This window comes from Gekko japonicus, unplaced genomic scaffold (assembly GCF_001447785.1).
Source record: "Gekko japonicus isolate JY-2015 unplaced genomic scaffold, Gekko_japonicus_V1.1 scaffold682, whole genome shotgun sequence".
NCBI classification, from domain to species: Eukaryota; Metazoa; Chordata; class Lepidosauria; order Squamata; family Gekkonidae; genus Gekko; species Gekko japonicus.
Genome location: NW_015167074.1, coordinates 241719 through 266799, shown reverse-complemented (window position 1 = coordinate 266799; position 25081 = coordinate 241719). Strand labels below are relative to the sequence as shown.

Here is a 25081-nt window from a genome sequence, read left to right as displayed (position 1 = left end):
AGTCCCCTGTCTTAGGCGTGACTCATGGCTGCCCAAGTGCCCATTGTCCTCTTCTGGTCAGGGTTATCCACCTTTCTATGGCCCCGAATGGCCCTGCATCAGTATGCTGATTCATACCAACTTGCTTTTCAACTTTCCTCCTGCTAACTAGCAAGGAATACCATATAGCCTCTGTGACTGTACAGAGTGCATATTCAACACCCTGTGGCGCTGTAAACTCTGGCACTGAACTCCTGGAGTGGAAGGCACTTCACCACAGCTGGTTCCCTGCATCAGCATCATGATTCTGATTCACTCCATTGAGATGACTGATACAACCCTAGGAAGTAAACCCAATGAATCAGGATAACAGCTGTGAGTATCCCTCAGAACAAAAGCCACATGTATCCTCAGTTATTTTTGTATTAGGGAACAGATTTGTGCATCTCATTTCTCCACTTGAGGGATGACTAGAGCCAAATAAAAGAGAACAATTACTGACCTGAGGTGGCCGTGCGACCACATCTCTGTTGTTGACTCATTTGTTTTCCATAACACAAAATGTTTCCAAATATTGCATTTATACCTTCAGGGATATTTTGTACTTTTACTACTATAGAATGCTTTGAAATAGTGACCACTGAAGCATTTAAATCAATTTTATACAGTCTGAGATAGTTTACAGTTGTGGTTGTTCTGAAGTTTGGCTCTGCTGCACATGTTCAAAGGTGCTTGTTTCATGCACTTTCTCAGTCTGCCAGGAAACAAACGAGGAAGTGGCTCATACAAAAAACGGGGGGCGGGGGGGGCTATTGCAGGAAAGTTCTTCAAGAAATTCTAGCAAAAATGTAGCGAAATAATGCTCAGATTTTCTGATACTAATCAAAAGCGTTGAAATCTGTTTTAAGAAACTTACCAGAGCGCGGACAAGCGTGTGGGCGAATTTCAGAAACTTTTGCAAGTTTTTATAGAAGTAAACAATCCATAAAAATGGCGTGGGGAAAAGCGGACAGGGACAAACAAGCAAAAGTGAAACCACCGGGGAGCATGAGCCCGCGACCAGAAGAGACCACTGAGTTCTCTAAACTTTTGGCGGACTCTTTGCGCCCTCTACTGGATCAGATGACTAACATTAATCAGCAGCTGACAACTCTAAACCAGAACTTTGCAGCTCAGCAGCTCCAACTGTCTGAAACTACAAAAAAGACGGAGCAAACAGCTGAGAAAGTAAAGGAAATAGATGCCAACTCTTAAAAAAGTCAAGAAAAAGGTGCAAATGCTGGAAAGGAAGCAAGCTTCGGATGAATCTCAACTTTTACAATTGCAAATGGAGAAAGCTAACCTGGTCCTCCGGTTCCAAGGGGTCCCTGAAGCAAAAGACGAGAATCTAAAGCAACTTTTGAGCGATGCAATAGCTCCAGTTGCAGATTTAAAAGCGGAATACCTTATAAGCAAAATGGATGTGGTGTATGGGGCCTATTCTGTCTACATCAAGAAAAACAATCTGCCTGGGGAGATAGTGGTTAGATTCTCAAAGAGACATGTGAGAGATTTAATCCTGAAAGCAACCCCTGAAAATGGGAGACAATACCATTAGGATTCTAAAAGACATTCCATTTGAAATAAGGAAGAAGAGGAAGAAGTACAAAGACTTAATTCTTTTCTTACAAACAAACAGCATTTCCTACAGATGGCTGACCCCCGAAGGCGTCATTTTCAAACTGCAGGACAAAAAAGAAAAAGTTGACTCTGTTTCCAAAACGCATGAGTTCTGAAGACTGCAACTGGGAGAGCCAGCTGAGGACGCCAAAGAAGATGACAGCAAATCTAGTGGCGAATTGGACTCTGTGTCTTCCGAAGAGGACTCTGCTTCAGAAAAGGGGGCGGCTGCCCCTAAACGAGAATACCAATTGAGGATTAGAAAAGATAAAACAAAGTGAAGGCTGAAGAACTCTGAATGGTGCCTTAAAGCATTTGTTGTAAATGATGCTCTTGGAGTGTTCTTAAAACAGTTTAAAAAATGGTTAAAAAGACAAACAATTTAGCTTAATCAACTATGTTCAATGTATTACTAGCATTTAAGACTAGCATTTATATAAACTGATGTAATGATCTCCTATTCTTGGGGTTTCAGTTATTCGTTGTTTTCTCTACTTTCTCCTTAGATGTAGATGTTCCCTCCCCATTTTTTCATTGTAGTTTGTAGTCTATAGAAAATGCAATAAAAAATCCCCTCCGGGGCTTAAAAAAAAAAGATTTTCTGATACTAATTTGATAAATCATTATTGTGAGCAGGAAGCATGTAGAACTAACCTAAATGTTAAGGGTATTTTTAAGTGCAGTTAATACCCAGTCTAATAAGGGGTTTTAACAAATGCACAAGTTCTAATAGGTTACATGCAAATAGATACAATAAGTACAATCCCTGCCAATAAATCCCTTTGAAAGCAATTGAATAAGATTAGTTGTTGTAGATTTTACGGGCTGTATGGCTGTGGTCTTGGCATTGTAGTACCTGACGTTTCGCCAGCAGCTGTGACTGGCATCCTCAGAGGTATAACACAGAAAGATGGAGTACTCTCTGTGTCACTAATGAGCTCCTTCGACAACAAATTGAGTAAGATGTTGCTGAAATTCCACTCACTTTTGAAGAATTATGCAAACATATGGGACTGTCTAGCTGATACAACACTCCTCCATTTGCTGAACATTTTAAAGGGTTCATCAGCACTGCTTTCCTGACCTGGATAGCCCAAGCTAGCCCGATTTCATCAGCTCCCAGAAGCTAAGCAGTGTTGGCTCCGGTATCTGGATGGGAGACTTCCAAGGAATACCAGGGCCATGACATGGAGATAGACAATGGCAAACTACCTCAATGTTTCTTGCCTTGGAAACCCTAGGGCAGTGGTGGCGAACGTATGGCACGGGTGCCAGAGGTGGCACTCAGAGCCCTCTTTGTGGGCACGCGTGCCATCGCCCCAGCCAAGCCCAGACCATCATTAAAGTGTCGAATTCTCTGCCAAATAATTTTAAGTAAATGAAAGCATTTGGGATTGCTTTCCTTACTTTGTTTGGGTCATCTTAAGTTTATGTGTGAGTTGTTTTTTCTAAAGTAAAACCTCAGCATTCAGGTTAAATTGCCGTGTTGGCACTTTGCGATAAATAAGTGGGTTTTGGGTCGCAGTTTGGGCACTCAGTCTCTAAAAGGTTCGCCATCACTGCCCTAGGGTCACCATAAGCCAGGTGTGACTTGACAGCAAAAAAATAATAATAATCAGCACTGCTGACTCTTTGATGAGTTTGATGCTTACAACAACAGAGGCATACAATGCAACAGCTGTACCTGATGGACTATGAATAGAGCAAGTAAAAACATATAAGTATCGAGGGATAATTTTCGGTTATAATGGTAGTTCCTCAGCACATATAACCTCTACAATATGTTCTGCTGAGAGAAATGTCAATGCTATTATCAGATTTTTTAGGAAAGAGGGCCAAGGTGTAATTCTAGCGGCTTTGAAACTATTTGACGCAAAGGTCTTAACGCAACTTACATATGGTACGCAAGTAATTACAATAAGTGATAATAACTTTAAGGACCTCGAAAAAGTTCAATCTAAATTTATTAGAGCATTATTTAATGCGCCTAAATGTACAGCGAATGTAGTTCTTAGGCAGGAGATTGGGGTGACAAAAATGGAGACGAAAATCTGGATTGCTTCGATTTTTTTATTGGTTAAGAACGTACTTGAAGCCTACAGATCTAATTCCATCTTTTCTAGCTGCCACTCCATATCCTGAATGGTCCTTCAAAATATTAGCTAAGCTTGGATCAAGCGGGCTTCACCCTGCAAGTCTTTTGGAGCTAGGATTGTCTAAAGCTAAATCTATAGTGACCCAACGCCTAATAGATATAGAGGCACAGACAGAAGAAGCCTTCTTACCCTCAAGATATAGAGTCTTAAAATCCTGGACAGGTTTTGCTCCTGCTCCATATCTTTCTAACATCATATACGATGGCTATAGATGGGCTTTCTCCAGAGCACTCTTTGATGCCCTACCCTCTTAATTGGTTACAAGGAAGATTTTTGCGTTGGCCTTTTCCCCAAAGATGTTGCCCTTGTACAAATCTTGAAATAGAGTCGGTCTCACATATTTTGTTGCATTGTAACTTTTATACTAGGGAGAGACAGCTGCTAATTTCCCCATTGTTGTCCAAATTTAAACCCTTGGATGCCCAGCTGAAATTTGCGGAATTGAGGATTTTGTCTTTTTTGCTGGAAGACCGGAAAGAGAGGATATCTTTAGCCGTGGCAAAATTTTGCTTCCTGGCTCTTAAAAAGAGGAAGCTTGTGTTGCTCCCGCATTTGTTTTAATGTTCTTTTATATATCCATTTGAATTTTATGTAGGTATCTACTATGTATTTTAGATTCTTCTTCTTCTTGGGAATGTTTTAAATTGGCTGGTCGCTTGACTGTATTAATAAACTTGACTTGAAATAATACGGGAGAAACTGAAGTCCTAGAGCATCCTCCCTCTCTAGCCACCAGTTCCATATCTCCTAGGCTAAGTTCCCACTATAGCCCCTCCGAGGCTGCCATTTCCTCCATGGGAGCTGATCTCTATCATCTGGAGCACAGGCCCTACCTGGAGGCTGGCAACTCTATACTTTAGTACTGTTAGATAAACTTTAACATCCTTTTGAAATGATGCCACTGACACATCCAGATTTTGGGCTAATAAAATTTAAATTAAACTGCTGGAATTAAGAGTCACCTCTATGGGTCTCTAGGGGGCCGCGGTGGCTCAGAGGTTAAGACGCTGAGCTTCAGACCAGAAGGTCAGTAGCTCGGCAGTTTGAGACCAGAGTGTCGTGTGACGGAGTGAGCTCCCGTCTCTGGTCCCAGCTCCTGCCAACCTAGCAGTTCGAAAGCAAGAAATTGTAAGTAGATAAATTTGAGCTGCGGTGGCTCAAGTGGTTAAGACGCTGAACTGCAGGCTGTGAAAGGTCTTTAGTTCAGCAGTTCGAGACCCGAGTGTGCCGCATGACGGAGTGAGCTCCCGTCTCTGGTTCCAGCTCCTGCCAACCTAGCAGTTCAAAAGCAAGAGATTGCAAGTAGATAAATAGGTACCACTTCAGTGGGAAGGTAACAGCGTTCCGTGCGCCTTGGTGTTTAGTCATGCCGGCCACATGACCACGGAAACGTCTTCAGACAGCGCTGGCTCTTCGGCTTTGAAATGGAGATGAACGCAGCAGCCCTAGAGTCGGACTTGACTGGCTTTCGAGCAAGGGAACCTTTACCTTTTAAATAGGTACTGCTCCGGTGGGAAGGTAACAGCGTTCCGTGCGCCTCAGTGTTTAGTCACGCCAGCCACATGACCACGGGAAAGTCTTCAGACCGCACTGGCTCTTCGCCCCCTAGAGTCAGATTTGACTGGCTTTTGAGCAAGGGAAACCTTTACCTTTACTATGAGTCTTTGCATTGCAATAATCATTGTATTTTACAGGCACCCTACAAGACCCTAACAACTTGTATTGGGTCCTAAATACCTTTCATAACTAGATTGAGAAATTAAATCTTCTTTCCACCAGGCAAAACAGACAACCAGTGCTGTGAGGGACTTACTCAGAAACCCACTGGGATAGGATGGGCAGCCGAGGCTGTTTTTGTTCACAGAATTTATTTTGAAAAAATAAATATGTGCATTTTTGCTTAATATTGGTGAAACAGAAACAAACTAGATTGTTGACATGACATGAGTTACAAACACTGCTTCGAGTTGTAGCAGTAAAAAGACGAGAACAAATCAAAGAAAGGTCCTCTGTTACAATTGCTGGGTACATTTGATTGTCTATCTATGACAAACACACATGGGGGGGGGGATTACTGAATCAGAAGAACAACATCTGTTTCCTTAAAACCACACACAATACTTGCATGAGCTTACATAGAAAACAAGCAGTATAAAAATACACATTAAAAATTATAGAAATATATTTTCTCTACGTGGAATGTCGTGGCAGATTACTGAGAAAAATATACAAATATTTTCTGCAGCGATGCAAGACAAAATATACTATTGTACTTACTCTCATACATAGAACAACAGAGAAGCTTGTGAAACCAGGGGGAAGGGGAGGGAACAACTCATACAGGACCGAACAACAGGAGTGCCTGTGCAAAACTGGAAGTGGGTGAGTGAAGGCTGGACAATTGTGGATATTGGGAAAGAAAGAAAGAAAGAAAGAAAGAAAGAAAGAAAGAAAGAAAGAAAGAAAGAAAAAGTGGTACAGCAAACCTGAATTTTACAGACTGATTTACTGAATTAAGTAGTTAGATGGTCAACTGGGTTTCTAATTAATTAAGCAACGGTGGTTTACAGAGAAGGTGAGGGTCTGCAAAAATATTTAAATGATTTGAAAGACAAGGGAGAATTATGAGGATTTGGTGGGGAAGGGGAAATCCCATTTTCTCCCCATTCCCATTGCCAGTTCAGGCTTGCCTCCTTTGGGTTCCAGATCACGATGACCACCACCACCACCCTGTATTAGCTCCTCTCTCTCCCCTTCCAGTTGTGGGCTCCAGCTTGCCTCTCCCCCACCTCTTGTTCTGGCTTCCTTCCCCCTCACTTCCTCCTGGCTGGTGGCCACTTCCTTCTCCTCCTGGCCACCATGTTTTCACAAGCCATTTTGAGTTATTAGGGCAACTGAAACTGCTGCCTGAACGTTCCTTATTTCAGTATCTGCACAGATCAGGGGGGGGAGAATCAACATTTTGGGGGAGGGGGATTTTTTGCAGATTTATTTGCAAACTTGTGGGTTCCCCCCAGTGTTTGTGGAACTCTAAGAGGTAGCCGTAGCATGCCTTGTTGGACAGATTCGCCTATCCACATGGGGGCCAGTGCTTAGCTATTACATATCAGAATACTGCAAGCTACAGCCGCTCCATAACATATACTTTTCTGTTTGATCTACAGTCTAGTTAAACTAGTCAGCTGAAAACATTTTGCAGAAATCCAAAACTAATCAAAACTTTCAGAATATAAATACAACATTTTGAATTATGAGCACTTTTATCATTTCACCTTTTAAATCATATTCTGATGGATACTTTAAAAACCTTGTTTTCTTGAATTTGAAGACAATAATGAATCTTGAGTACTAACTTTTTAGATAAAATTTTACAGTGTCTTCTTTAAAGAAAACAATCTGACACTACCCATAAATGGGAATCGGATAAAAATTCAAATGATGCAAATTTAAATGTAAAAACTCAAATTAAGCAAACGTAGAATGTAAACACTAATCTGAATTGGAAGAAAATCCCTGACAATTCTTCCCCATCATTCAATTAATTTCAGGTCCAGTTTGATCCCACTTAATTCTACCTAAATCAAAGGAACTGAGGATACAATTCACATAACTGCTTTGGAGATTTACTTCTCAATCAATGCAGATGGGTTTGACTTTGAATACAGTTGATGCCCATATGATTTGACCACAATAAGCACAACTGGCTAGTGTGCCAATTAATTTTCATACGTCATTGCATGCATGTGATTTTGTGCTTTTGGTGACTGGTCACCTGACCGATGTGACATAAGACCATTAATCCTCACACACTACTATAGGCCTATTCACAGTGCTAATTTCCTCCATGTGATTGTGAGAACCGAGCAGAAATACACAGTGGCATGGAGAAAAGTTAGAGTGAAAGTCATACATGTGGGGAACTAATGGTCTTTCCCATGGCCCCCTTTTTTTCTTTTATGGAGATGGTGGCCATGTACAACCTGGTTTACATCAGTCTTGCTTTGTGCACCCGCATCCACAATGACACGAAGGATTTCTTCAGCATGGACTGGACTTTTTGTCAACTGGTTTTGTGGTTCAGTCTACTTGTATCCAAACTGCAATCTATTTTATTGTACTGGAGTCCATGGGAGAAGACTTGTTCTCCCCAAGTCCCACAATAGGAAGGCAACTATATCAAGGCATAGGGATTCTTTTGACATTGAAGAAAATGAAATACGGTGATGAATTAAACATAGTTTTTGAGCGTATATAAATAGTAATTAGTAGCGCAATACTGGACATCGTTTGTTACATGTTACATAAGGTGCATAAGTAGAGAAGAACAGAAATTAAAAGTTCTGCTCTAGCAGTAGTCTGGACTTTATTACAGTCCAGGGTATAGCTGAGCTATAAACATTTTTATCTGTGTGAGTGTGTAGTAGTAGTAATCGTAGTAGCAGTAGTAGTAAGCTTGGAAGGGCATTCAGTGTGCAGTGTTTCCGATCTATGCCTTCCATGGTTCTTAGATTACAAAATGGCCAGCTGGGCATTTACCCTGGATTAATTCTTAAGAGTCTCTCAGGTGCTACTCCAGAAAATGGGTTGAACTCTTGTCCGCCCGTAGGGGGAAACTGTATAACAATAGTTTTTGGAATACTATTCCCTTTTTCGCGGCCTCCAAGATGGCTTCTTCCAAAGCACCAAACACTTTGTTTTAACATTTAATTGGAATAAAAAAAACTTTCTTGTCAAGTGAGGCAGTTTACTGTTATGGATGTATTGTATAAATCTTTTTTTTAATGGCATGGCCTAGCTCACTTAGACAAAAATGGGGGCTCGTTCCATAGTCTTCTTAATATTTGTTTGCCTGGAGACCCTAACCTTCCCAGGTAGCTGTGACAGAACCCTGGAATTTCATCGCATGAATCCACCTGAAGGATGCTTATCACCAAGTGCCAATAAGAGTATCCAACATAAGTTTTCTTTAGTTTTGTTTCAATGAGTAGCACTACAATGTTTGTCCTTTTGACTCACCAGGTTGTTCACAACATGTTGATTACAATGACAGCCCTAGTGCAAAAACAGAGAGTACACATTTATTCCTCTCTGATTTACTTGGAGTGACTATATGTCACATGTATGCAAAAGCTGGGCGATGGTCTCCAGCATCAGACCCCTTTGGGTCATGTTCTATTGGGTAGAGGATACCACAATTTTTCTTAAGGGTCCCTCTATGGTATAGTTCTTAGAGACTGTATTCATTACCCATATGTCCTTGGACCATGCATATGGAGCAGAGGTCCATCAGTGGCTATTAGCCACAAGGTATAGATAGGGGCTCTGGGGCAAGTGATGCTCTATCTTCTTGGTGCTTGGGGGGGGTCAACAGTGGGAGGGCTTCTAGTGTTCTGGCCCCACTGGTGGACCTCCTGGTGGCACTGGTATTTCTGGCCACTGTGTGATACAGAGTGTTGGACTGGATGGGCCTTTGGCCTGATCCAACATTGACATCTCTTATGTTCTTATGTTCTCTTATGTTCTCCACACTCAAAGCAACTGAGAACCCGCTATGCTGAGACCCGTTAAAGAGACCCAGGTCCCAGGCTAATTGGAGAATAATGTTGATTTTATTAGAAACTACTAGGATTATGAAATCTCAGGTTTCAAATGTTCTCTGGTAGGGATGAAATTTAGACTTGGATCCCCACAACTTCTCTTAAGGATGCTCTCAAAGTTGCAGTCTGAAGAACCCTTTGTTTAGATATTCCCCTCTAAAATAGACAGTAAATGTAATCCTTCACAGTCAGAAGGAGCAGAGCCACTGGCTTCCTCGGCAAGGGGCTTGGTTTCACAGTCTTAGCTGGGAAGAGGAGGCGGAGGCTTGGGAGGATGAGACCCTTCAGATGAGGAGCTTGCTCCATTTCTTTCCTACATCTTGTATCCAGAAGTGGGGGGCCTCTGCTCATCCTCCATAAAGTCCCTGCCACAGAAAGATTTCTGCCTGCAAGGCCTAATCGGCATCTTGCAGCTTCTGATACGGAATGTCTCTTTTAGGGTTGCCAGCCTCCAGGTGGGGCCTGAAGATCTCCCGCTTTTACAACTGATCTCCAGCCGACAGAGACCAGTTCCCCTGGAGAAAATGGCTGCTTTGAAGGGTGGACTCTATGGCATTGTACCATCCTGAGGCCCCTCCCCTCCCCAAACCACACCCTCTCCTGGATCCACCCCCAAAGTCTCCTGGTATTTTCCAACCCAGACCGGGCAGCCCTAGTTTCTTTTCCTGTAGAACCCTACACATGAATTGAAAGGAGAGTACCCAGACCTGATCAGCCGCAAATCAGCTTTAGAAAGCCATGTGATTAAAGTTCAGGCTGTATTATACAAATGTGAGCACACCGATTATCTCTATAACCAATGGGGCCATTTTATCAGGTATGGGTATGGCTGCAGCCCTTTTCTTATGAGCCTGTAAGGCTCTAGTCTCTTGGGCAAAGACAACAGGCTGAAGGAACTGTGGGGTGGGGGAAGGACTTCCTGAGCAGTGGTAGCTATACACAGCCTCCGTGTGTTCTCTGGGATCAAATCCAAGGTGAAATGGCAGGAACAGCAGGCAGTGTGCAACACGTCAGGTATAAGAAGGCAGCTGTGCCACATAGCACTGTTTCATTGCAAGATCAGGTGAGCTTGGTTTGGGGAAATGAAGGCCTGCCCTTCCGCAGAGATCCAGGATCTTCTCTGTTCATGTCTTGCTTCAGATCTTTTGCTTGGCTTTGAAGCCTGCTGAGGAAAATCAGTAGCCTGCGTCCTTTTATGGTGCTCCAACAGGCAGTCTCCAGTCAATTCTGTTTGTTGTTGTTGTTCAGTCGCACAGTCGAGTCCGACTCTTCGCGACCCCATGGACTAGATCCCGCCAGGCCTTCCTGTCTTCCACCGTCCTCTGAAGTTGGCTCAATTTCATGTTTGTTGCATCTATGACACTGTCTAACCATCTCATCCTTTGCCGTCCCCGTCTTCTTTGACCTTCAATCTTTCCCAGCATCAGGGTCTTCTCCAGGGAGTGCTCCCTTCTCATTGGGTGGCCAAAGCATTTGAGCTTCAGTTTCATTATCTGGCCTTCCAGGGAACAGTCGGGGTTGATTTCTTTTAGGACTGACTGATTTGATCTCCTTGCAGTCCAAGGGACTCTCAAGAGTCTTCTCCAGCACCATAGTTCAAAAGAATCTATTCTTCGGCGCTCGGCCTTCCTTATAGTCCAACTCTCGCAGCCATACATGACTACTGGGAATACCATTGCTTTGACCTGCTTTGACATTTGTTGGCAGGGTGACGTCTCTACTTTTTATCATGAAGCCATCACCTGTTTTGTGGAGTAGCACCTGAGACAATCTGTAAGATTGAGTTTTAGCACAGATGGCATGTAGGCAGTGAACAGAGGATCAGCATTACCTCCTAGACTACAGCATTTCTTTTGAAACTTATGAATTCCAACTGTACATCTTAGTCTGCTTCTTGTCACGTGGTGCACAAGAGTCATTGTTTGGTAGGAGTTAGAAATCTGCCACCCCTGACCTGGATAGCTCAGGGTAGCCCGATCTCATCAGATCTCAGGTCGGCCCTGGTTAGTGTCTGGATAGGGCACCTCCAAGGAATACCAGGGTCATGACTCAAAGGCAGGCAATGGCAAACCACCTCAGAATGTCTCTTGTCCTGAACACACTACAGGGTTGCCATAAGTCAGCTGTGACCTGATGGCACTTCCCACCATCAGAAATCTGTCTGTACCCTGTAGAACAGCGTTATTTACCTTAGTTTCTGTTGACGTCCTATGTAAAATATTTTTCCCATACTTGATTACATTGTTGATCCTTAATTTAAAAATCCTTTATGCCACTTTATGATAGCCCTTCCTTTAAAGTGGGTGAGTCTTTTGCCATGCTAATCAGACTGACCTTTTCTCTCCTGACTTGGTTTTTTTCCTTGTAACTATCCTTGGGATGGGCACTGCTTTGGCTTAACCAAAGGGTCCGATGTGGCCATCACCTTTGCAAATGCATAAATGCTTTGTTGCAAGAGCTCAGGAAGAGTAAAAAAAACCTGTGGCTTGGATGCTGTAATATGCAGATATGACTGCACGGCCCTGCTGCAGTCATTTATCCCCCTCCTAAATGTTTCTCCCAAAGGTCAATGGACCCTCAGGAACATGGCCAGGGTCGAAGTGGGAATCTGTTCCAAGCCAATGTCTTCAGCAGTATATACTTTTTCTTTCCTGACATTATAGAAAACCCACCTAATTTTAAGTGTCTGAAAGGCATCATATGACATGATAATCTGGTTGATTCTTCTCGTGTGTGTGTGTGTGTGTGTGTGTAAAAGTGTCAAAGTGAGTGAGTGTGAGAAACATAACACAACTCTGCTAAAGAAAATGCCAGAAAGGATGTTTCAGAAAAACTGACTTCTACCTAAAAGTACTTTTGCCAACAGAAGACTTACAGATTCTTTTATACTGTTCCACTGCCAGACACCTGCAATCCTTAGAATTTGTAATTCACCAGATTTCTTCAGCTTGACATCTTCATTGCTTCGGTGCTCCTGGGCTTTGCTTCTTCCCCCCCCTTTCACTCCGCACAGCATTTCTGTCTTGACGAATCAGCCGAGCAGAAAGGTGTGGATGTAGATTTGCCGTTCAATCCATTCAGTAAAATGAGACACATTGCTATAAACTCCAGGTCCCAAAACTTTGGAAAAGCAGACAGAGCCCCACGAGGTTAACCCAAACAATGTCCAGCGCCCGGCAGGCTGTTCACACACCAGGGGTCCTCCACTGTCACCCTACAATAACACGCAGATTAATTAATTACTCTCATTAAGAGAGCAACTCGGTCAGATGACGCTGATCTCAGGACGTAACAGAAAATAGTTGATGGAGGGAGTGGGGACACCTGCCATTGAAAGGGAGCTGACCTCCCCATATTGCTTAAGCAGCAGAGGTCATTTCGGGGGGATCGCAGTTCCCCCAGGTGAGGTACAGGTGGCGGGGCACATGACGAAGCCCCTCCCCCTGCTTCCGGCCGCCCCGCTTCCGGCCCTCATTCAGCCAGGAGGAGGCAGGAGAAGAGGGAGGGTAAGTTGCTTCCTCCCTGCCTCTCCCCACCCCTGCCTGCCTGGGGCCAGGGAGGGCCTTTGCGGGGCTTCCTTGCACTCCCGCCGGCCTTGCAGGTCCACCGCCGGGCCCCTCATGGGGCTCGGCAGTGGAGCCGCAAGGCTGGCGGCCAGGACCGTTGGGGACGGGGTGTGTGGCCTTATGACACACTTCTGGTGATGTCAGGGGGTGTGGCCTTATGACACACTTTTGGTGATGTAAGAGGGTGTGGCATATGCTAATGAGTTATGCTAATGAGTCCCCCTAGCTCTTTTTCTACAAAACGACCCCTGATCTTGACCCATCACATATCTGGATTTTCATTCAGGAGCAGTGCGGCCGCAAATGTACATCACCATCACCATCTGATACAATAGATGAAACTCCCCCACCCCCAGTGCAGAACCAAACATATCACCAACACCATCTGATACGGATAATCGAAAAATGAGCTCGCTGTTTGTGACCAGCAAAAAGGATGTCAGCAGACTGGTGGGTGTTCAAGAATTCCCTAGTCATAAAGCTCCCTGGGGTATCTTGGGCCAATCGCTACCTCTCAGCCTAAGGTACCTGACAGACTGGCTGTGAGGAAAACAGAACCACATGAGCTGCCATAGATAGCAGATAAACAAATTTCACTTTGGTGCCTTAGCAACTGAAAGATTCGTTTTTGTATCCCGCCTGTCTTCCAGGGAACTCAGTGTGGAACTTTAGCCTAACATTATCCCTGTGAGACAAGAGTAGTTCCAGGTGGCCAACCGTGTTGGTCTGAAGCAGTAGAACCAGTTTGGTGTAGTGGTTAAGTGCGCGGACTCTAATCTGGGAGAACCAGGTTTGATTCCCCACTCCTCCACTTGCACCTGGCTGGATGACCTTGGGCAAGCCATAGTTCTGATAAGAGCTGTTCTTGAAAAAGAGCAGTTTCTGTCAAGAGCTCTCTCAGCCCCACCTACCTCACAGGGTGTCTGTCGTGGGGAGGGGAAGGGAAAGGAGTTTGTAAGACGCTCTGAGACTCCCTTGTGTAGTGAAGGGCGGGTTATAAATCCAATCTCTTCTTCTCTTCTTCTAGAACAAATTTAGAGTCCAGTGGCAGCTTTAAGACCAACAAAGGTTTATTCAAGGTATGAGCTTTCGTGTGCATGCGCACTTTTTCAAATACATATTTGTATTTGAAAAAGTGTGCATGCACACGTAAGCTCATACCTTGAACAGACATGAGTAGGTTAGGCTGAGTTAAAGTGGCCCTCTTAAGATGAGCCAATGAGATTTATAGCTAAACAGGGATTTGAGGGGTGGAGTAAGCAACTCCGTATGCCTGGACACTGGGGAGTGCTACATCGCTCTAAGTGTGTATAAGTGCTATCTCCTTAATAGGGTGCCTCTCTTTGTTCTTAACCTGGGAGCTACTCTCTGATCCTTCCTCTCACCCTGTGCACTTTGTTCTATACCACTCTTCACATGGCTAGTCATAGAGCCAGATGCATACCCAGCTCTCTCCTTTAAAAGCCATGTTCTTACCTCCGCATATGTGCTGCCAGATCAGCCAGCCATTTGTGATGGGGAATAGTACTCTTTAGATTAAGATTCTCTCTCTCTCTCCTTTCGATTGCAACATAAATTTGAACAGGGCTCTTTTTGTAGAAAAAGCCCAGCAGGAACTCATTAGCATAATAGGCCACACACAACAGCAGACACTCATTAGCATATTAGGCCACACCCTGACAGCACCGCTCATTAGCACATTAGGCCACACCCCCATGTTACCAGAAGTGCGGTCATCCAGCCACACCCACCTTTCCCTTCTTATTCTGTTTACCTTGTTTGTTGTCAAAACCCAGGGCTTTTTTGTAGCAGGAACTCCTTTGCATGTTAGGCCACACACCCCTAATGCAGCCAATCCTAATGAGTTTCTGCTATTGGGTGTGGCCTATTATGCTAATGAGTTCCTGCTGGGCGTGGCCAACTTAGGAGCCAGCCGGAACTCCGTTCCTGTGCGTTCCTGCCCAAAAATAGCCCTGAATTTGAACTGAATCTACCTGAATAAGTGTAAGTTTCACCTTTTGAAATATACTTCTTGGGAGATTTATTTACTGCATGCAATATCACACTTCTATGACCTGGCAAACTCTGGTATATTAACTATCTAATACATATCCCCAATAGGGGTGTCCCATGTCTAAGGCACCAGAAGAGGCCAGCATAATACTGAGTTGACATTAATCTAGCCACGTTTACTGTCTGATCTTCCTGTTTTTTGGTTACTCAAGGCCAAGGCTGCTTCTGCATGATGATGATTCTCTGTGCAGCTATTGGTGCCACCGCAAATGCACAGGCATTCACAGTGCCAACAGAGCATTCACGTGACACTGTTCCCCAAACGTTTGTTGCCTCAGGTCGCTGTGGCCACCACCACCCCAGGGCTACTGGAGGGCTTTTTCCAGTTGTTGTTTTTCCTAGCAACTGCTGGATCACTACACTGCAACAATGCTATCGCGATCTATTGCCACAATCTACTAGCTCTCTGAACCCCCAGCTTTCATTTTTTTTGTCTCTAGCCCTTTTCATTGTGGAGATATAAGGGGTGAACTTTTTAGAGGAGACAGTAGGATGTGGCACTGTTTCTTTATAAAGTTTTTGTACTGTAGCAGTGTAGGACTTGCCAATAAAATAGCCATCGGGTGGAGGGGGAGTGGTGGCTGGGGGGGGGGTGCACATGGCAAGGAAAATGGTACCGATGTGAACAAGACAGGAACAAAATAGGCACCTTCCTGCCTACCAACATGTACAGGTGCTTGGACTGGGACCTTCCCAAAAGGCCATATCAAACTAGGTGTGAGAGATCATATCAAAGGAAGGGGAAATCTGGAAAGCGAACAATTCAGGGACAACGTCACGTGGAGGCTCCCCTCCCCCAAAAATCCTGCTCCAGTTTGGATGCCATACAGGAACAAAACTTCTGTGTAGAAGCTACCTGACCCCACATTGGGCAAATTTAAGTAGCACAGTGATACACTATGGCTACAACCAGGAGTCATTTCGTAGAAAAAGAGGTGCAGGAGCTCATTAGCATAACATATTAGCATAACTTATTTGCATATGCCACCCCCCCTGACATCACCAGAAGTGTGTCAGAAGGCAACACCCACCACTCAGACTCCACTGGACTGTTTTGGATTGCTAGCTATTGGGGGGGGGACGTGCAGATCTGCCCTCACAGAGGAGGGAGAGCTTGTACCTGAAAGCGGGCCGGGGGGGGATCTCTGCAATTTACCTGGCTGCTTCTTGCTCCTCGTGGCCCGACTGAGGGCTGCTGGGAGCAGGGGGCGGGGCTTGGTGCACTCCTGCAGGAAATGACCCCTGGCTACAACATTTCTAAATGGAGGGGGAATCTGTGAAAATAATAAAATGTGTTCTTAGTATTGCTTCTCTAGAACTGGCTTACCATGCAGGAGTCCACAGTGCCAGACTCATAACCTGCACATAACATCCTGGTGGTGATGGTCTTCATATCAAAGTATGATTGACACTGTTCCAAGGAAATAATTCGAACTTCTCCTTCTTGAAGTTTGAAAGGCACTAAAGAGAAGAAACGATGTGATCTCTGTCAAACAGCGTACACTACACACAAATACAGTCATCATAATCATGTTCTTTTGTTGTACAAAGTGAAGTGCTGTTCATCTCCCTAGACTTTAATTCAGCTTGAAGATACTTACTGATCAGCACTGAGGCTCAGTTGATGCTCCTAGAATCAGGAGTGCAAGTCTGACTTCCGTGATAAGGTGAAGTAGGTGACCAGACTTCTACCTGAGACTACGTGTGCCAAAGAGGTTGTTTTGCATATGGCTAGGGAGGGGGGAAATGTTTGGGGAGCAGACTAGGGAACGGCAACCTTGAATTGCTTTTGGGATAATCATATTGTTCTGGTATCAGTGCTGTTCATGCTTGCTTACCACCTCCTCTGCCTATATATTTGTATTTGTAAAAAGAGAGATATTGCTGACACAGTATAAATATCCAGTAATTTCTCCTACCAACTCCATCAGGAATTTTCTACTGTTGGGGGGGGGGGAGACCATGAAATACTTCTCATTTGAAAATAACATAACATAAAACCAGGGGTCATTTCGTAGAAAAAGAGCTAGGGGAACTCATTAGCATAACTTATTAGCATCAGGGGCCCAGCGGTGGACCTGCAAGGCCAGCGGGAGTGCGAGGAAGCCCCACCAAGGCCCTCCCTGGCCCCAGGCAGGCAGGGGTGGGGAGAGGCGGGGAGGAAGCAACTTACCCTCCCTCTTCTCCTGCCTCCTCCTGGCTGAATGAGGGCTGGAAGCAGGGCAGACGGAAGCAGGTGTTGGGGCTTCATCATGTGCCCCGCCCCCCTGCACCTCACCCGGGGGGGACTGCGTTCCCCCCCGAAATGACCTCTGCATAAAACCCAAAAGGTTTCCTTTGGAAATTAGCACCTGGGTGAATTTTAGAATGTATGGGGGCTAACTAATTCTGTAATCTCAATCTGATATATTCTATATTCATTTTCTCATACTGATACTCCAGACTATAAAGTTACATATTTGCATAAAATCAGATCTATACCTTCCTCTGCTCACGTAAATTAATCGTTACATAGCACCATAGCACCTGACCAAGGACTGTTCATTCCTTATTAAACCATATCACTCCAGATCGTTTATATGTAAGAGTAGTAGGTATGGCTGCCACAAAACTGATTTCACAGGGCTACTCACAGCTGCCATCACATGTAGAAATGTCAAGTCCAAGGCTGGCTCAAGACACTTTGCCATGCAAAGCATCTGTACTCCACAATCCAATAAGTGCACCCAAGGATCCCTTTCCCCCTTAATGCCATTGATATTGGGATGCAGCTCTTAGCTCACACGAGAATCTGAAAGATGTGTTCCCTTGTACTGAAGAAGAAGATGAAGAGATTGGATTTATACCCCACCCTTCACTACCCGAAGGAGTCTCAGAGCAGTTTACAATCTCCTTCCCTTCCTCTCCCCACAACAGACACCCTGTGAGGTAGGTGGGGCTGAAAGAGTTCTTTTGAGAACTGCTCATAAGAGAACAGCTCTGAAATAACTTGTAACTGACCCAAGGTCACCCCAGCAGCTGCATGTGGAGGAGTGTGGAATCAAACCCAGTTTTCCCAGGTTAGAGTCTGTGCTCCTAACCGCTATACCAAACTGGCTCTCTCATTGTCCCAGAAGATGCTAGGGTGCAATTTTCTGTGTATGTATAATATGAGAGTTGGATCTTTGCACCTCATGGAGGAGCACCTTTCAGATTGTGTGCAGCTCCCTTGGACACTCAGATTGCAAGCAGATTCCTTGAACTGGCTATTGACTACTGGCCCTGACCAGATGCAGAACAGTGTAGATGATTACTATTCGTTTCAACTATATAGAAATAGATTTCAGCCATAATGCTGCAGTCAGTTATGAAGTGGCCCATACTTAAATGCCAAGTGGGGGAGTCATAATTTGACTTGGTATCTGTCAAGGTTTCAGTTTCGCTTCCCTTTGCTTTGCTTCACTGCTGTCCTTGCCATGTATAAGGGGGGAGGGAATTCCTGAGGGGAGTGTATGTGTTAGATTCAGCTTGAAGATGTGTTAGAGTAGGGTTGCCAACTGTGATTTACCTCGCTGGCGGGGGACTCCCGGGGTATCCCGGCATGTGCGTGCAAGCGCTTCGCATCACAGGGCAATGACGTCATGACGCCGGGCACGCTGGGGGTGGGGCCATGACCATACAAGGGAAAACCATACATTTTCCCCTTGTATGGCCGTGGCCCCGCCCCCAGCGTGCCCAGCGTCATGACGTCACTGCCCTGTGACACGCACGCCGGGGTGGGGATCCCCCCGGGGCGCGATTCCCCAGCGTCTGGGAACGGGCCTCTGGGGCGGGGGATTTTCCGTCCCCCGGGGGGATTTGGCAGCCCTATATTAGAATGAATGCTGGTAGGAGCCATAACCATTTCCTAAGTTGTACCCCTCTGTCTGTTATCATGAGATTTGACCTTGGAGACTTCTCTGCCTTGCTAGCTTAGATAAGGCACCATATATCTCAGGGTTGCCATAGTAACACTAGGGGCTGACTGCTGACGAATGCATGGGGTGGGGGCGTACTTGGTTTTACCTATAACCTGAAGTTTTCATGCACTTTCTTCAGTCCTGACAAAAATCAAGTTCCTGGTGTAAGCATATCTCTAATAAAGCATCACTACAAATAGTGTTGTGGAGAGTGTATTAACTGGGGACCTGACAGTATCCTTGGTTGAAAAGCACAATCATTTGTAGTCAAGGTAATCACCAGAGCAACTTTGAGTTTCTTCACAGTCATTTCCAGTAAAAGACATGCTTTAAACTACTTGCTGCTCCATGGGAATTACATGTGATACAAATGTGAGAAGCCATTGACTTTTTAAAGAGACAAGTAAGTAATTATATAATATGGTTAGGATCCAAACAAAAGAGGTATATTGTGTGGAAGTGACACGACTTTGTTTCTTTCTGCAATATCAGTTCCTATTGGTAAGATTGCCAAAATGCTGTTCAGTTTACAAAACAGATTCAGCCTTCGGCAGCGGGAACTATTGGAGCTAAAAAAGAAAGGAACATCCAGCTGTGTATGTGGTTCTCTCCCAAGACCGTGTCCCTTCTTGGATCTTGGTTCCTATGATATGTCTGAACATGAAATGAAGTGGAAAGTATAAACAAGCTGAGAACATTGGCTGGGGAGAATTTCGTATGTTCAAATATTTAATAATGCACAGCAAAGGTTCATTGCTAGTGCTGGAGACAGAGGATTTCCTCTAAAGGCAGATAACTGACAGAGGCTGGGGGAAGGTAAATAGATTTGTGAAAGAATCTGGAAAACATTTATCTTACTTTTGTTGCCCATGTGTCCCCAGCCAGTGATGTAGCAATAGGTATCTGGCTCAACTAACTGCTCCCTGCTGGGTAGGCAGACTGGCCTGACATAGCTTGTCTCGTTGATGTCTTCATTAAGTTCCACAATGCTGATATCATAGTCCACCACAGCTCGGTTATACCGGGGGTGCAGAATAATCGTCTTCACCATGCGGGTCTGCATGAAGACTGAAGGATGATCCAAGTTGTTGATGCCAAAAACCACTTCCCAGACAGCAGGGTTTTCTCTCCTTGTGAAAAAGTAATAAGATTTGCAGTTAGTTTAGTTCTGCATGAAGAACAACTTTGGTGTCTCTGTTGTTAACTCACAGGCATTCAAGTATTTCAAAAGAAGCTGAGTTTAAAGGTGTTCGCTGCCAAGTTAAAATAGTAATAAACTGGCTCTGGGTAGTTTAGCAGCTGTGATAAATTTTGAATTAAGATTATGCTTCTTAAATTATTAAACTTCTAAAGTCCTAGTACATTAGGATTCTTATGCTGTGTGATGCTTATATTTGTTTTATACCTAACAGATAGTGAATAATTATTAAGAAATTTTCTTTCCCAAGTCAAGGTTTGAACTGAATGCCAATACAACATCTCTGCCAAAGCTACAGGAGTGTTCAGTCAGTCAGCCAATCAGTCAGTCTGTTTTCATTTACAGTCATTTACTCAGCAGCAGAGTAAAAACAAATAAAAATACTAACTTAAAATTAACTATCTACATAAAAACTCCCAATATATCACTTGCCCTAATATATCTAATAGTTAAAGGGTTAGAATTTGAGTAGATTATGCATTGGAAATTATCTCAGCCCGTATTTTCTTTGCAGAACACAGAAACTTTGCCACAGATACAGTAGTTCTTTGATCAACCCCTGCCAATAAGATTTTGAGAGTCTAAAGGAATGGTGTATTCTCCTTAGATAAGGTAAACACACTTTTAAATTTCCTGAGCCATCCAAGGTTAATCTAAAAATTAGGAGCATAAACACAAGGCTACAGGATGTATGTGCCCTCTAAGCTGTGGAGTCTTGTGAGCAAAAATTCTACTTTGAGAGCTACTGGCATTAAAGTTGTGAGCGAGCGATTTGGCTACTGCATAAATTAGTTGGCTCTGGAGCCATCCTTCCTGAGCTAAGACAAAAATGTGTGAGTTGGAGGCTAAAAAACTGTGAGCTAGCTCACACTAACTCAGCTTAGAGAGAACACTGGATGTAACCATAACAAAACCAGTATGTATATAGAATAATTATTTTTGTCATGGTTACTTCCTGTAGCCCTGCATAGGTAAAGGTTTTCCTAGCTTGAAAGTCAGTTGAATCCAACTCTAGGGATGTGGTGCTCATCTCCATTTCCAAGCCGAAGAGCCAGCGCTGTTCAAAGACGTTTCCATGGTCATGTGGCCGGCATGACTAAACGCTGAGGCGCACGGAACACTGTTACCTTCCCACCGAAGTGGTACCTATTTATCTACTTGCCGTTTCTTGCTTTCGAACTGCTAGGTTGGCAGGAGCTGGGACCAGAGACGAGAGCTCACTCCGTCATGCAGCACTTGGGTCTCGAACTGCTGAACTACCGACCTTCCAGTCTACAGTTCAGCGTCTTAACCACTTGAGCTACTGCAGCCCTGTAGCCCTGCATACACACCCCTAATTTTAAAATAATACGTATAGAGAATATTTACAGCCTGGATAGCCCAGAATAGCCTGAACTTGTCAGAGCTCAGAAACTAATCAAGGGGTGGCCGTGGTTAGTACTTGGATGGGAAACGACCCAGGAAGACCAGGGTTGCTGTGTTGAGGAAGGCAATGGCAAACCACCTCTGTTCATTGCTTGTCTCAAACATAATAACTAATAATTATCGTATGGCAATGGGTGTAGTATAGCCAGGAGAGCCAAAGATTGTCGGACAGCCTGGAACTCTAGCTCTTTTTGTGGTGACCTGGGTTTATTTTTATTTGAGGGGGGGGGCTGAGAGAACTGTGGCCAATTTCTCACTAGAGCTGCCTCGCAGCACAGCGCCGTTTGCCCCGACACAAACATGTCAATTTCACACCCGAAGCTCCGGGGCTGCATTTTGACTTGGGGCTTCGCCCGATTTCCTCTGCAGTTTCATGATCCTGGTTTTTGAGGATCATGAAACTGCGGAGGAAATCAGGCGAAGCCCCGAGTCAAATGCAGCCCCGCAGCCTGGGGTGTGAAATTGACATGTTTGTGTTGGGGCAAACGGCGCTGTGCTGCGAGGCAGCTCTAGTGAGAAATCACCCTGTGACTGACCCATGGTCACCCACTTGGCTTCAGGTGGAGGAGTGGGGAATTGAACCCAGTGCTCCAGATTAGAGTCTGCTGCTCTTAACCACTACACCAAACTGTCTCGAACACTCCACGAGGGATCACCATAAGTTGGTTGTGATTTGATAGCACTTGTAGAATAACATGCTTATATATTCAGAATATATCAGATAATACGCAAGGTGGTAAAACACCAGATAATAGACATTAATTCATTGATGCTGTTTGTATTCCTTCTTTCCTCCAAGAAGATCAGATCAGTCAAAACAGAGTCACCTCATTTTATCTTCATAACATATCTGTGTGGTAGGCTGGATTGAGATATGCCCGACACTATCAGGTAAGCTTTGGGGTTGAATTAGACCATGAACTCAGGTCCAACACTCTCACCACTATGTCTTCCTGACTCTCATACTTTCTTTTTTTGAAAAAATTCTGTAGCTGATTTTTACTGACCTTTTAATTTTTTTTAAAAAATTAAACATTGCAAAAAATTAGGTACCCCTTTTCACATAGATGAGAAAAAGGCCTAGCCAAAAAGTCTAGCCATTATTTTTCTGTAAACTGAACAACACTTGTTACATTTCATAATTGATGGGCTAAACAGTTATTGAAGAGCTATGTACTCTGATAAACACAGTTAGGTAAGTGACGCTTCTCAGTTTTGGTGAGTTTTTAGCGTGTGACCAGATTGGAATCAATTTGATACAGTTTGTGACCAGGAAAATGAACTGTTTATCTTGGGTTCTATAACTTCTTATTATTTTAAACTTGAAGATTATGGGAAATTCAAGGAGAATAGTTGCATCTCCATTGGTTTTGTAAAACTTGTGATACAGAAAATGGTGAGATAAAGGCATTAATGAATCACTTGTCCCTCAATAAGTAGCACTGTACTTGTAATGCTTCCAAAGTGTTTCATTACATCATAAAGCCTATTTATTATTGACTGTAATAATGTGATGTCCAAAGGCTGGCATTCCAAGGATGAATATATATCCTTGGGGCAATAAGAAGTCATAATGTGAATATGTTATCTAATAATAGAAAATCAATCATACATTTTTTAAAAAAACCAGTCATTGTATTATGAGTGCCACATTTTAAACCAATCTGTGAAAACTTTCATTCTCTAAATGACAGCATAATGATTAAGGCAGCATGTGATTTTTTTTTTAAGTGGGAGGGCAAGGCAAACTGTGAGGCTCCACATGTTAGAGGAGGGAAACCCCAACATTCTATTCCAGAGGCCTGCACTTTTTTACACTGAGTCTTCTGAAAGCAAGAAAGCACCCACCAGTAATTTTAAGACCTTGCTAACTTTGGTGGGTATGAATCTCCACTTTCTGAACTTCTTTGGATAGAATGCCTAGAGAAGAATCAGCTTTTCCCTCTTAGGACATTGTCACCTGCATGTATGTAAACAATGTCCACAGAGTACAGCCACTTACAGTTTTCTTCCTGTAAATAAAACAGCACCAAGGTATAGAACAACCCCAGAAATCTTTTGATTTTGCCAGTTTTGTTATTCCAGCCCCAAACTGATTTTGGGGTAAATACTCAATGAGCCTGGAACAAGTACATCAAGGCAAAATAGAAGTATCAGGACTGCATGAATACACAGCATACTTTCCAAGTGTCATGGGGAATCACAAAAATTGGGAAAATAGTTGGCTACCTGCCTCATTAATGGGGCTGAAGAAGAATATGTAGAATAAATGTATGGATTTATTAATTACCAGACAACCAAATATACTTCTAGGGTTGCCAAGTCAATCTTCGCTGGGAGCGGGGGGCTCCCGGCTGGTGTGCGTGCTGCATGCACATCACCCGGAAGTGACGTGACAACCCCAGGCACGCCGGGGGCGGGGGCCACCGCGCGCAAGGGAAAACGATAGAGTTTTCCCTCAGATGGCTGTGGCCCTGCCCCCAGCGTGCCCGGCGTGGTCGCATCACTTCCAGGTGACGCGCACGTCGGGGAGGAGTTCCCCCGGGGCCCGATCTGGCAGCGCCGGGGAACGGGCCTCTGGGGCAGGGGTTTCCCCGCCCCCCGGGGGGACTTGGGAAGCCTATATACTTCATACTTTAATAGCTTTTCTTCTCCAGAAAGCTGAGTTTGAAGATGAAAAAACTCTAGGAAACAATTCTAAAGCCAAGGAGAAGATAAGCAACAAAGAATGTAACACATTATCTACAACCTATATTGCAGATCATCTTACTGAAGGTAGAAATTGGCTGCATTCAAAAGATGTTTGTATTTCCATATTTGTAGGGGCTAAATATTGTTGAGGAGGCATCCCTTGTGCCTTTTGTTGAGCTGGTCTATTCTTTGGCAAGGAACTTAAGACAAAACATGCTCATGTATGTAAGTGCCATCAAGTCTCAAACAACTTATAGAGAACACAGCAAGGGGATTTCAAGGCAAGTGAGAAGCAGAGGTGGGATGCCATTGTTTTTCTCTGCAGAGTCGGTGGTCTCTTATTCAAGTACTCACCCTGCTTAGCTTCTAAGATCTAACAAGATCAAGCTATACCATATGGCCTTCCCACCCAAGACATCCTTAGTAACACTTTTGAAATAAAATGTGTACATCCTTGAAATCATTCATTGCAACTTTACTGATTAAGTTTACAGTTGTCCTTTGCTACATTTAAAATTGCAGACATCTTTGAAGGCATTTCTTACAGCTTTTAGACTATCATTTATCTTGTTGATATCTCTCTCACAGAGTTTCCAATGGGAAAGGATTGCAAAGTATTTATTTTGCACTGCCTTGAGCAAGAGGGACAAATGTTTGCATACAATTTCCTGTCCTTCTACATATCAGCATTCACTTCACCAACTGCAAGACTCTCATAGGACATCATCAGGGCTATTTTTGGGCAGGAACACACAGGAGCGGAATACCAGAGCTCCAAGTGGTGTGCCACACCCAGCAG

At 44.0% G+C, this 25081-nt stretch overlaps 1 protein-coding gene across 1 annotated transcript in view; it reads right to left on the bottom strand.

Moving 5' to 3' along the window:
• Positions 1 to 12422: 12422 nt before the first annotated feature.
• Positions 12423 to 25081, bottom strand: part of CORIN (corin, serine peptidase) — a 162755-nt gene continuing 150096 nt past the window's right edge. The window contains exons 18-20 of the mRNA XM_015412760.1: positions 19827 to 20098; positions 16358 to 16491; positions 12423 to 12605 (exon numbers count right to left, since the gene is read on the bottom strand). Coding sequence (XP_015268246.1) covers positions 12423 to 12605; positions 16358 to 16491; positions 19827 to 20098 — 589 coding nt within the window. The remainder of the gene's footprint in view (positions 12606 to 16357; positions 16492 to 19826; positions 20099 to 25081) is intronic.